At 37.5% G+C, this 14,559-nt stretch overlaps 1 protein-coding gene across 1 annotated transcript; it reads left to right on the plus strand.

The window, feature by feature from the left end:
- Window positions 1–565: 565 nt before the first annotated feature.
- LOC144661552 (alkaline ceramidase 2-like) lies at window positions 566–14,388 on the plus strand. Its single transcript, XM_078522366.1, has 5 exons — window positions 566–1,192; window positions 1,326–1,366; window positions 3,086–3,304; window positions 12,188–12,325; window positions 13,119–14,388. The coding sequence occupies exons 1-5, from the start codon at window positions 1,100–1,102 to the stop codon at window positions 13,429–13,431; spliced, it is 804 nt and encodes a 267-aa protein (XP_078378492.1). The 5' UTR covers window positions 566–1,099; the 3' UTR covers window positions 13,432–14,388.
- Window positions 14,389–14,559: the final 171 nt, after the last annotated feature.

Raw genomic sequence — 14,559 nt, forward strand, 5'->3', positions numbered from 1 at the left:
CGTTTCAAGCACATTTTGCCGTGTTTTGTTAATTTTTGGTGGTTTTGGGGGATATTTGGGAGGAGAGAGTTTTTCTCAAAGGAGTAGTAAAATTTGGAAAAATAAGAAATATTGAAGTTTTAGGGTGATTTTAAAATTATAATTTGAAGTCAAAAATTAGTAGGTGGATACATAAACACTACCCTGAAAACGTGGAGTGCTCTTGCTTGGGGACCAACTGTCTGGTGGTGGTCAAATTCACGGTTTTAGAAACTAATAGAAAATATTGGTTGATTTTAGTCAATGTTTTTTTTTTTTTCAGCAGGACTGCGAGATGCTTAATTTGAAGCACGCCTTCTTTACGCTATTTGCAATTAGTAAGTAGAAACTCAGTTGTGTTCTATTGGAAATCCGCGAATCTGATTGGTTCTCCCACTGATTTCTATTCGCCGATAGAAAACAGTCGCGCGCGCGTAGCTCTTTAAGCGGTAAACTTTCTTGATTTTTGTCTTCAAAGTGCAGAAAAATGGTAGATTTTGGACAGCAAACCTTTAGAGTTTCTACTAAAACAATTAGACTACTCGCCCTCGTTATCTATAAGCGATAGTCAACTCGGCTGCGCCTCGTTGACTATTCGCTCATAGAAAACTCGGGCTCGCAGTCTAATTGTTAAATAGAGTACGTGTTCGCTCTTCCGTTGTCGTTCGTGAATTGACGGCACGTCTTTTTCCGTTTGTGATCGCGGAGCTAGTAAATTAGTTTAGGGTTTGTTACTGTTTCATAACAAATTTTAAAGAGTTTCCCGGTTAAAAAGTTTGAATCTTTGACAAACAATGGATAAAAAGCGCGAACGTGGAAATATTAATGGTATTTTTTTTTTCCATACGAGAAAACATCCCATGTCGATTACAGTTCCAGATTCACTCTCAGTGGCCCCTCACCCCACCCCTGCAAACTATCCACTATTTACACCGGAAGGCTTTGTAGCCTCGCGCGCAATTAGCCGGTTTGTTTTGTTTATGTATGAAAATAATAGAGAAATAGCTAGAAATCTTGCGGCACATGGTCACACAAAATTTTACCAAGGAAATTACAGTAAGCAGTGTGAAATTAAAGCAGAATGCTGGCACATTTTGCAAGAGGCAGCTCAGAAGTGGATTGGTGCGAATCAAATTATGTTCATGTCTCTTTCATCGCCGAGTTTTACAACACGGTAAAGCGACTCAACGGATTTGTTTTTGTTTTAATCTTCTTCTAGAAACGCTTTCTGTGTTTTTTTCTTTAAGTATTCTATAACGCTTTAGCTTAGAGGATCCGTATTAACTTAGTTTTGTTTTAAAATTTAGGTCAGCAACGCAATCTTCCTTATTGTACCGCCTTTCTTCATGTAAGTACAATGTTTTTATTACTGCGTCTACCTTCGTCTTTAATTATTTCGAGTTATTTTATTTTGCGTTGAAAGAATATTTTTCCTTCTTTCTTTTCGCATTTTGTTTTCTTTGCACTTCAACGCACACAGATGTTATGGTGTTATATAAGAGCCAGGAGTGGTTTCAAAAATTACAGGAGATTAAAATTATACTCAAGAATATACTGCCATATGCCTAACAAGAACTGTAAACGCAGGCATATACTATAAACAATTGTGAAACAAAAACACAGCTGTAATCATAAAAGAATTCTACGCTGTCGACGATTGCTAACTTTCAGTTTATTTCGCTCCCTTGGAGAAGCTCTAATTGCGGAGATGTATTTAAATCGGACGGGGTTAGTTTGTTTTACTAACTGGTCGGAAAATATTGGCAAAATTCGGTATATCCACTATATTTACACATTCTCCGACGGCACGTTGAATTTGTATTGTTAATACTTTCAAAGCACACGCGGGTAACACAAAATATCCATATCAATGGTTCGAAAAAGGTGTTAATACTGGTACATGCAAAGTACCCGTAAGCAAGCGATTTCTCCATTAATTTGCATATAGTTTGTCAGATCTTTACTTCTCATAACGCATATACCAATAATTCCATGATAAATAAGAATTAGGTCTTATAAAGAACAGATTGCAATGTTTTGGCGACATCTAGCTCTCTATTTCGTGTAATTCCCGAACGTAGAAAAGCGAAGGATTGAAAAAAAGATTCGCTTGGAACGAAATGAGCTCGTGTGAATAGAAGCCATGAATGGAGCCGTACATGCGAACAGCTGGTATTAAAGTCTTCTGATGTATACTCATGCATATGATTGCGAATAGCAGGCGGTCTTTATAGTGTTTTACGCTAAGAATAGAAAAATATTGAAAGCCCCGTCGCATAAAGACCATTTTAAAAAGGAGTATTTATAGATTGGAATCGCTTCACTGATTTTCAGTCTTTTGTCAGACATGTGACGGACGTTTTGCCGGTCAAACATTTCATAAAAAAATGGGAAAATTACTCGAATCATATGGAGTTTAGTTTTGTCTTCAGTGTATAGAAGTGTTGACATCCTAGGCCACCCGTCGGGGTGTGGTCAAAAACTTTGTAAAAACACCTGTGCATTTGTACAGCATCCTTCCTGCATGTATGGCTTGGGGGGCTACTGTTCTGCGACAATTCCGATAGGGCGGACAGTTGCTTACAGAAAGCGGACAGTCATAACAATTTTCGCGCGAGAGTTGCTCGGAGGTGAATAGTTTAGGATATACTTAATACGGATAGTCGATTAACTTTTACTTGTTTTATTAATGAATAGTTCATGTTAACTGATTTTAAAGTCGGTTTTCCGCGTCATAACGAGACAGGAATGGTATAATCGATTAAAAAAAAAAGTTAACTACGCCTTTAAGGTTAGTTTGGGGACGTAGGACCTTGAGTGAAATCTAAAAGGACATCTTGAAAAATAAGTTCGAATTTTAAGACCGCCGTTCGTTATTCGTTTCAATCGTTTTTTTAATTTTAACCAATCCTTGCTTCAGTTTGATTTATGTTACTCCTTTGATGTTTTTCTCCCTTGCCAAACTATTATTTTAAGTTTTCGTCGGGTTGGAAGCGTAAAATAATAAAGTAATTTTATCAAACTGCACTGATTTTTTAACTCGTCGATGGACCTTTTCTTCTTGCAGGTACCTGTTTCGGCCATACTCTAAGCATGTCTGCTCAGGAGTCAACATCATCTGGGCTTTATTTGTCGTTATTGGAATGAGCTCTGCGTATTTCCATGCAACTCTCAGCCTGGTGGGACAACTCCTAGACGAACTCGCCATCTTGTGGGGTTTAATGGTTGCGTTTGCCTTGTGGACACCAAAGTGGATGCTTGCTCTCGGCCCGTTTGGGGAAGACAGGTAAAAGTTACGACGTTATTATGCAACTTTTCCTATTAATGGCCGAATCAGCTTAGTAATATCAACCTTAATTTCCTTTATTGTTGTTGTCGGTTTGCTGTTGCCTCTGGTAAATTTCACAGCGGTCGAGCGCACTGCGCGAGCAGTTCCCGCCAAAATTAACTGCCACTTTATTCTTGACTCCAGAAAAACGTCTCAAATTTTCAGAAATTCCCCATTTTCGAGCCAATGCCCAATAGTTAAGATGGTTACTGAAAAGTTAAGCTTAGTAATTATTATCCGCTCTTCTTATAACGTTTTCTTGCATGTTTTAGTTAGATTCTTTTTTTTTTACTCTTTTTATCTTAGTACTGAATTTCTGTATTTAACATCGTTCTTGCTCTTATCGTTGTTGTCCTTTAAATCATATGCAATTGTAAGCGCATTGAGAATTTTAAATGCGCAATAAGAACCTTTTTATTATTATTATTATTATTTTTATTATTATTATTATTATTATTATTATTATTATTATTATTATTATTACTAGCATAATTTAAAATTAGTGGAATGCGTTCGGTAGGGTGGGGTGATAGGGGTGAAGGGCAGGGAAAGCTGGAGGCATGGGGTGGGAAGTATGATATTTTATTTCCATATTTTCGTGATATCTGCGGTCTGTTTGTCATGTGCAAACTACAATGAAAAGTCCATGTATAAAAATGTATGACATTGCCAAGCTGATGAAACCTGATCTGCTTGTACCAACCCATCTTTCTATAAAACCATAAAAGAAGAATATTAAAACCCTTTTGATTGTGCCAAGCGAAGTGGCTAAAGGTCTTAAATGAATCCAAAATAGAGTACAATGTATATCAAGAAGATACTCTGGAAAATGTTGATACACTGTATAGTTATTTGTAATATATACTAACAGTAACAAAAGACTACTAAACTGAAATGTAGCCATTCCAAACATTTTGATACCAGTCGATTAGTAACAGCTTTTTATTTCCTTACAATCATAAAATACAATAGATGTAACTCAACAGTAATTTAAAATGGTCAACAACTTGAAATAGTCTGCAGCTTTGCTTAGGGCGGCCGAAGGGAATATATTGGTGTATTATAATATTGAGTCTCACAAGTCTGTACGCAGAGAGAAGTTAAATCGGTCACAATTCGGTGTCTTCACCGGGGGCGAATTGCAGCCTCTGTTTCCTACAAAACAAACCACTACACAGCTTTTGATAAGTAGCTTTAGTCATATTTGCTACTCAGTAATGACGCTCCGAATATAGATACAACTTCACTTACAGCTTACCTTGGAGAAAACTGCGAAAAATATCAAAATATAAATAAGCGAAGGCAAACGAACGAAGAAAGCACCTGTGAAAACACAGTCGAAAGTACATGAATTACCAGCTTTGAGCCTGTTATCCTTTCATCGCTGTTGTTGTGTTGGCGAGAAACAAAAATACCAGTGCCTGTCGCCGCGAAGAAGCTCACATAATTTTCACAAACGGCCACTATTTTAACGACGTTCGGTGGCGGACTAAAACTCTACTTCCCTGGATAAAACCCTGTTATGCTTTCCATGTCATTTTCGGTATTATTTTAACTTCGGATAAACATTTCGGCCACTTCTTCAAACAAAACACGTCTGGGTGATTCTAAAATGGACGCCATATTGAAACACCACGAAAGCACATGGCATGGAGATGACGTCATTCGCCCCTGAAAAATTTTCTGGGGCGGCCAAATTGATGACCATACAAAGATAGCCCAACAAGCAGCTATTTCAACAAGCAGCTATTTCAAAAAGAAATAGTGTTTCGTTTCCAGATTGCGGAAGGGTAAGAATAGTGTAATGTTTAAGGAGAGATGGGTTTGTGGTTTACTTTAATTTGGAGAAGGTCCTAGTGTATGTTGAATTTGCCGAATTTATGCACGAGTGAAGAATAAAAAGAACTTCATATTCAGTAGTAACTTAAATTCCCATTTAACACCTACTGTCCATTTTATGTAAAGGAGATATAAACTACGTCCTGCTGCAGTTTGGCTTTCAAGAGTTCAAGTAACACAGTAACACTTTTTTGCTTAAAAATGGCACCTGATAGCATAACTTTGAATGTTACATGAATGGAAAAATAACTTACAGAAAATATTTAAATATATTCCTATCGATGTGGGGAAACATCAAACCACAAGAGTAAAATGCAAGATCAGAGTAATGCAATTAATTTAAATGGTTTATTTTTGGAAACAAACAATCCTAAAATAAATCAGTTCCATAAATAAAGTGTTTTGTGACTACTGATCTCTGATAAAATGCAAAACAACACTTTAATCGTAGATGAAATTATTACCTTTTGACGAAAAGCTTGAGGTATATACTTTTCTGAGTTGATCAGATGCTCAAATCAAATCAATGCCAAATTCAAGACAAACCAAAACCCTGGTCGACAAGAACAGAGATAAGCACACTGTTTCGAAGCCATTTCTTCAAAATCAAATGCCTGTTCAGTGTCACTTTACAAAGACACGTAAACAACCAGGGAAAATTAATGTAAAAAGCTACCATACACAGATTTTTAACCGGGATTTTTAATTAAGCAAAATTCAAGTTTAAAGAAAGTTTTATGTTATATGTTATATATAGTCATACCAGGATTGTATTTTGCTCGATCCGCGCTGCAGGCTCTCCCGGCAAATATAAAATTATCTCCACAGAATAAGACACAGCCAAGTTGCTTCTGTAACAGTGTAACAGCCTTGCATTGGTAACACTGATAATAACGATTTGCATTTTTGGCGATACTGTGGAGTTTCGATCAGACCGCGATGGCTTTGAATAATCCAAATAATGTTTATATCATGAATTTAATCTCAGAAATCTGCTCCAACAGTTGCAACCAGTGTACCGTAGTTAATGTTGAGCGTTACATCAACTAAGGAGACGAATTTAGTTCGACACGGCAGTTGCACACCTTGCTATACGATACTGTCCATACAAAATTTAAACTTTGAACAGAACTCGACTGTCTTCTTTTTCGTTCTCTACTTTCCGTGCAGACTCGAATGTTTTTGCGACGCACGTGACACTGATCGATCACGCAATTCCGTGTACATCCACGCGAGAACCCACGCAATTTTGCGTGTATTCGCGCTGTTTGTGACGTCGAAGATGCCGTGAATTTTCCTGTACAAATAAAATAGGGCCATCTCCCACATTTATACATTCCTCTGTTACATGAAGTGAAATTAACTTTGTAACTCACCTGCAAATATGTACCTTTCTTTGTAGCGCACTTAAGCTCTACCGTGCGAGCAAACACGAGATACGCCAAGTCATCCCGTTTTTCTTTGCGCTTGCACACACTGGTTGGAGGAAATTTACTTCCGTTTCAGGATAATATTAAACGCTACGAGAGCTTTCTCTAGTTTTCTTACAATACATCGCTTTAATCAAACTTAAAACAATTGCAGTCGTTAGATATTTCTGTTTGCAACGAATCTCAATATTTTTGGTCATGCTGAGGAATATATTTCCGATATTTGAAGAACATGTTTTTACGAAATTAATTGCCATCGGTCATACGTATTTACTTTGTGGCTACGACCGTTCTTGTGATTGGATAGCAGCTCCCCGTGCGAGCAAACACGACAAGTCAATGAGTCATCCCGTTTTTGTTTGCGCTTGGAAACACTGATTGGTGGAAATTTACTTCCGTTTCAGAAAATCGCTAGAATGTTTACTTAACAATTAAACGCTACGAGAGCTTTCTCTAGTTTTCTTACAATACATCGCTTTAATCAAACTTCAAACCATTGCAGTCGTCAGATATTTCTGTTTGCAACGAATCTCAATATTTTTTGATCATGCTGAGGAATATCTTTCCGATATTTGAAGAACATGTTTTTACGAAATTAATTGCCTTCGCCCAAACGTATTTACTTTGTGGTTGCGAGCGTTCTTCTGATTGGATAGTAGCCCCCACTGTGTAAATAGTTCACATCGAAGCCAAAATAATACCGTATCGTTTCTGAGGAAACGAAACAAAAAGAAATAGTGTTTCGTTTCCTGATTGCGGAAGGGTAAGAATAGTGTAACACTTAAGGAGAGGTGGGTTTGGGGTTTACTTTAATTTGGAGAAGGTACTAGTGTATGTTAAATTTGCCGAATTTATGCACGAGTGCAGAATGAAAAGAAGAACTTCATATTCAGTAGTAACTTAAATTCTCATTTTACACCTACTGTCGATTTTATGTAAAGGAGACATAAACTACGTCCTGCTGCAGTTTGGCTTTCAAGAGTTCAAGTAACACATAAATATTTCTCTTTATAGAAATAGCATATGTCTTTATCTCCAAATTAAGTTAAGTGAAGGGAGCTTGCCTTTATCGTTTTTACTCATCCAGTGGAAATTTAAAATGATTTTTTTATTTCTGCACAACACTTTTTTGCTTAAAAATGGCACCCGATAGCATAACTTTGGATGTTACATGAATGGAAAAATAACTTACAGAAAATATTTAAATATATTCCTATCAATGTGGGGAAACATGAAACCACAAGAGTAAAATGCAAGATCAGAGTAATGCAATTAATTTAAATGGTTTATTTTTTGAAACAAACAATCCTAAAATAAATCAGTTCCATAAATAAAGTGTTTTGTGACTACTGATCTCTGATAAAATGCAAAACAACACTTTAATCGAAGATGAAATTATTACCTTTTGACAAAAAGCTTGAGGTATATACTTCTCTGAGTTGATCACATGCTCAAATCAAATAAATGCCAAATTCATACAAACCAAAACCCTGGTCGACAAGAACAGAGATAAGCACACTGTTTCGAAGCCATTTCTTCAAAATGAAATGCCTGATGTCACTTTACAAAGACACGTAAACAACCAAAGCAAATTAATGTAAAAAGCTACCATACACAGATTTTTAACAAGGATTTTTAATTAAGCAAAATTCAAGTTTAAAGAAAGTTATATGTTATATATAGTCGTACCAGGATTGTATTTTGCTCGATCCGCGCTGCACGCTCTCCCGGCAAATATAAAATTATCTCCACAGAATAAGACACATCCAAGTTGCTTCTGTTGTCAGTGTAACAGCCTTGCATTGGTAACACTGATAATAACGATTTGCATTTTTGTTTCGTTTCCTCAGAAACGATACGGTATTATTTTGGCTTCGATGTGAACTATTTACACAGTGAGGGCTACTATCCAATCAGAAGAACGGTCGTAACCACAAAGTAAATACGTTTGACTGAAGGCAATTAATTTCGTAAAAACATGTTCTTCAAATATCGGAAAGAATATTCTCAGCATGATAAAAAAATATTGAGAATCGTTGCAAACAGAAATATCTGACGACTGCAATGGTTTTAAGTTTGATTAAAGCGATGTATTGTAAGAAAACTAGAGAAAGCTCTCGTAGCGTTTAATTGTTAAGTAAACATTCTAGCGATTTTCTGAAACGGAAGTAAATTTTCACCAATCAGTGTTTGCAAGCGCAAACAAAAAAGGGATGACTTGTCGTGTTTGCTCGCACGGGGGGCTGCTATCCAATCACAAGAACGGTCGTAACCACAAAGTAAATACGTATGACCGATGGCAATTAATTTCGTAAAAACAGTCATGTTCTTCAAATATCGGAAATATATTCCTCAGCATGACCAAAAAAGTTTAGATTCGTTGCAAACAGAAATATCTAACGACTGCAATGGTTTTAAGTTTGACTAAAGCGATGTATTGTAAGAAAACTAGAGAAAGCTCTCGTAGCGTTTAATGTTATTCTGAAACGGAAGTAAATTTCCACCAACCAGTGTTTACAAGCGCAAAGAAAAACGGGATGACTTGGCGTATCTCTTGTTTGCTCGCACGGTAGAGCTTAAGTGCGCTACAAAGAGAAGTGCATATTTGCAGGTGACTTACAAAGTTAATTTCACTACATGTAACAGAGGAATGTATAAATGTGGGAGATTGCCCTATTCTATTTGTACAGGAAAATTTCACGGCATCTTCGACGTCACAAACAGCGCGAATACACGCAAAATTGCGTGGGTTCTCGCGTGGATGTACCCGGAATTGCGTGATCAGTGTCACGTCGGCGTCGCAAAAACATTCGAGTCTGCACGGAAAGTTGATAAGTTCTGCTCAAAGTTTAAATTTTGTATGGACAGTATCGTATAGCAAGGTGTGCAACTGCCGTGTCGAACTAAATTCGTCTCCTTAGTTGATGTAACGCTCAATATTAACTACCGTTGCAACTGCTGGTGCAGATTTCTGAGATTAAATTAATGATATAAACATTATTTGGATTATTCAAAGCCATCGCGGTCTGATCGAAACTCCACAGTATCGCCAAAAATGCAAATCGTTATTATCAGTGTTACCAATGCAAGGCTGTTACACTGACAACAGAAGCAACTTGGCTGTGTCTTATTCTGTGGAGATAATTTTATATTTGCCGGGAGAGCGTGCAGCGCGGATCGAGCAAAATACAATCCTGGTACGACTATATACAACATATAACTTTCTTTAAACTTGAATTTTGCTTAATTAAAAATCCTTGTTAAAAATCTGTGTATGGTAGCTTTTTACATTAATTTGCATTGGTTGTTTAAGTGTCTTTGTAAAGTGACAACAGGCATTTCATTTTGAAGAAATGGCTTCGAAACAGTGTGCTTATCTCTGTTCTTGTCGACCAGGGTTTTGGTTGTATGAATTTGGCATTTATTTGATTTGAGCATGTGATCAACTCAGAGAAGTATATACCTCAAGCTTTTTGTCAAAAGGTAATAATTTCATCTTCGATTAAAGTGTTGTTTTGTATTTTATCAGAGATCAATAGTCACAAAACACTTTATTTATGGAACTGATTTATTTTAGGATTGTTTGTTTCAAAAAATAAACCATTTAAATTAATTGCATTACTCTGATCTTGCATTTTACTCTTGTGGTTTCATGTTTCCCCACATTGATAGGAATATATTTAAATATTTTCTGTAAGTTATTTTTCCATTCATGTAACATCCAAAGTTATGCTATCGGGTGCCATTTTTAAGCAAAAAAGTGTTCTGCAGAAATAAAAAAATCATTTTAATTTCCACTGGATGAGTAAAAACGATAAAGGCAAGCTCCCTTCACTTAACTTAATTTGGAGATAAAGACATATGCTATTTCTATAAAGAGAAATATTTATGTGTTACTTGAACTCTTGAAAGCCAAACTGCAGCAGGACGTAGTTTATGTCTCCTTTACATAAAATCGACAGTAGGTGTAACATGAGAATTTAAGTTACTACTGAATATGAAGTTCTTCTTTTCATTTTGCACTCGTGCATAAATTCGGCAAATTTAACATACACTAGGACCTTCTCCAAATTAAAGTAAACCCAAAACCCACCTCTCCTTAAGTGTTACACTATTCTTACCCTTCCGCAATCAGGAAACGAAACACTATTTCTCTTTGAAATGGCTGCTTGTTGGCGATACTGTGGAGTTTCGATCAGACCGCGATGGCTTTGAATAATCCAAATAATGTTTATATCATTAATTTAATCTCAGAAATCTGCACCAGCAGTTGCAACGGTAGTTAATATTGAGCGTTACATCAACTAAGGAGACGAATTTAGTTCGACACGGCAGTTGCACACCTTGCTATACGATACTGTCCATATAAAATTTAAACTTTGAGCAGAACTTATCAACTTTCCGTGCAGACTCGAATGTTTTTGCGACGCCGACGTGACACTGATCACGCAAGTCCGGGTACATCCACGCGAGAACCCACGCAATTTTGCGTGTATTCGCGCTGTTTGTGACGTCGAAGATGCCGTGAAATTTTCCTGTACAAATAGAATAGGGCAATCTCCCACATTTATACATTCATCTGTTACATGAAGTGAAATTAACTTTGTAAGTCACCTGCAAATATGCACTTCTCTTTGTAGCGCACTTAAGCTCTACCGTGCGAGCAAACACGAGATACGCCAAGTCATCCCGTTTTTCTTTGCGCTTGTAAACACTGGTTGGTGGAGATTTACTACCGTTTCAGAATAATATTAAACGCTACGAGAGCTTTCTCTAGTTTTCTTACAATACATCGCTTTAGTCAAACTTAAAACCATTGCAGTCGTTAGATATTTCTGTTTGCAACGAATCTAAATTTTTTTGGTCATGCTGAGGAATATATTTCCGATATTTGAAGAACATGACTGTTTTTACGAAATTAATTGCCATCGGTCATACGTATTTACTTTGTGGTTACGACCGTTCTTGTGATTGGATAGCAGCCCCCCGTGCGAGCAAACACGACAAGTCATCCCTTTTTTGTTTGCGCTTGCAAACACTGATTGGTGAAAATTTACTTCCGTTTCAGAAAATCGCTAGAATGTTTACTTAACAATTAAACGCTACGAGAGCTTTCTCTAGTTTTCTTACAATACATCGCTTTAATCAAACTTAAAACCATTGCAGTCGTCAGATATTTCTGTTTGCAACGATTCTCAATATTTTTTTATCATGCTGAGAATATCTTTCCGATATTTGAAGAACATGTTTTTACGAAATTAATTGCCTTCAGTCAAACGTATTTACTTCGTGGTTACGACCGTTCTTCTGATTGGATAGTAGCCCTCACTGTGTAAATAGTTCACATCGAAGCCAAAATAATACCGTATCGTTTCTGAGGAAACGAAACAAAAAACTCGACTACAAACGGATTAGGACAGCGTTCTCCTTCGTCGAACGCAATTATTAAAAGTCAAATCAAACTCTTGCAAAGTTTAAGACGGCAGAAACCGGAAGTGATGTTGGATGTTTGCGTTTGACCGCTATTAACTAGGAAATGATTGGTGGTATTTTCTATCTTCCTTTTCAACAGGGAAACATTCCAGTATGCTATCCTTGCCTTGTCGCTGATTTTTACCTGGTTAGGCTTTGTCTACCCTGTGGCTAATGCGTTTGTATTGCTGGCCTTTGGAGCACCATTTCTGTTCATGCTGTTTGCTGAACTCAAAAGGTAACTTAAAATGACAAAATATTGCACTCTTAGGCCTACTCTGGGACCCAAAATCGCCCAAAGTCGCCCCAAATCGCCTAAAGTCGCTCAAAATCGCCTAAAGTCGCCCAAAGTCGCTCTAAGTCGCTTTAAATAGTATAGATATTTTCTGTAACAATGCTTTATGGTGTACCATGATGATTCCCATGTACATGTATACCACAACTATACTTAGGTCGGTCACCTAAAATTGCCTAAAGTCGCTCAAAATCGCCTTAAATCGCCCGTAATTTTGGACAAAATAAGCTAAAATCGCCTCAAGTCGCCCAAAGTTACGGCGACTTTGGGTCCTTGAGTAGGCCTACTCTTGCAAGGTATTGCACGATCTTTAACCGGGAGAGAAATTTAGATACACGCGTATACATAAAGGCAACAATGTTACATTGCAAGTTAGTAGTCATGAGTTCAAATTGTGCAACATGCTGCACGCAATACGTGCAACAACACTTTACAACTTGCAATGCAACAATGTTGCGAGACAAATAATTGAAAGAAAATGTTGCCCGTATTATTAGGCCTTATGCAAGGGTCAGCAAACGTACTGGGAGATACGTTTCTTAAGAAACTGTTATACTACTTATGGTGTTCAAATCGATTTGTTTAACATTGAGCAACACTAGGTCGTTTAATTTGTTTGCTTGTTTGTTTGTTTAATCTGTTGTTGTTTTTGTACAACAAAAATGATAGTAAGGGAAAAAGAGCATACGATAATGAAATCCTAACTAGCGCTTTACTTTGATTATTCTTTCCACAGCTGTCAAAACGTGAAAGTCAGGAGACTGGGATTTGCGTGTGTTGGATGGTGGTTTCTCGCAGTGCTCTTCTGGGTAAATGACAGGGTATTCTGTGATATTTGGAGGTCCGTGTCGTTCCCTTATCTCCACTGCGCTTGGCACATACTGATATTTATCGCAGGCTACACGGGTTGTGTTCTGGGCTCTTACTTCTACGCAGCAACAGAGTTTCCACAGCTTCGCCCAGCGCTCTCCTATTGGCCTTGTTGGTCATCTGACTGGGGAGTTCCATACATAGTATTGAAGGGCATTCCAAAGGAAGGCAGCCCGTGAAAAAAAATGTCAGTGAAAAAGATGAAGAATCCTTTGGCCGAGTTTCTCAGTCACAGCTTCAAGGCTAACGCTCCGACATTGGAAATGTTTTTACAAGAAAACCATTACCTTGGAGATATTTAAACAGAACTACAGTGACAAAGTTGGGAATACACATGACACGCAAAGGCTGGCTTAATTCAGACGTTATGAAGCCTAAAAGAATTTAAAAGCTGTTGCTAAAGAGGTAATACTAAGAAACGGAGGGACAGGTGCAAGCAAAAAAAAAAGAACAACCGAAAGGTGACAAGGAAAGAACATTTTTACATTCATTTGCCTCTTCTTTTCAATGTACGGATCACCAAAAAAAGCTGGAAAGTTTCCTTCAGAATCAAAGCTGTAACACAAAGAATACCGTTTAAAATGGGCATCGTCTTTGTAGCGGGGTAATGCTTCCCTGCATTGTTAGGATGTAGAACAAGAGATCACCGAAGAGCAACTTTTATACCACATTATGACGCAGAACTAACAGCAGCTAAATGATAAAGAAGTCAGTACCAGCGGATGTGCGACATCTTCATAAATATAAGGCCCCCCGGGGGGGGGGGGGTACTCCCTATAATGGCCTATACGGGGAGGCTCCGCCCAAAAGGGTTACCTTTTTCAGGCTTATAAAAGGGTAGGGATTTCACGAGTTTAAGTATATGAAAGGGTATGGAAATCTGTCATTTGGCTATTTAAAAGGGCCTTTAATTAAAATATATTTCGAACAGAAGCAATTTATGGCTGTATTATTTTAAGTTATTAAGCGCTACATAACAATGACAAGAAAACGTCCTATTTTAAGTCCAGGCCATACTCTTAGGTATATGAAAGGGGTACCTTTTATCAGTTAAAGGTATACGAAAGGGGTACCTTTTATCAGTTAAAGGTATACGAAAGGGGTACAATTTCTATCAAAAATGGTATATAAAAGGGAAAGGGGTTTAAACTTGGGGCGAAGCCTCCCCGTATAAAACTTTTTTGAGTACCCCCCCCCCCCCCCCCGGGTATAAGGCTTCAAGTTCAAGCTTGTCACCAAAATCTGCACAAGTACAGTCGACCTCCGCCTTGCTGACACCTCGCTATTACGGTGGCGAGTTGAAGTCC

Source organism: Oculina patagonica, chromosome 1 (genome assembly GCF_052425735.1).
Source record: "Oculina patagonica isolate OP01 chromosome 1, crgOcupat, whole genome shotgun sequence".
Lineage (NCBI taxonomy): Eukaryota > Metazoa > Cnidaria > Anthozoa > Scleractinia > Oculinidae > Oculina > Oculina patagonica.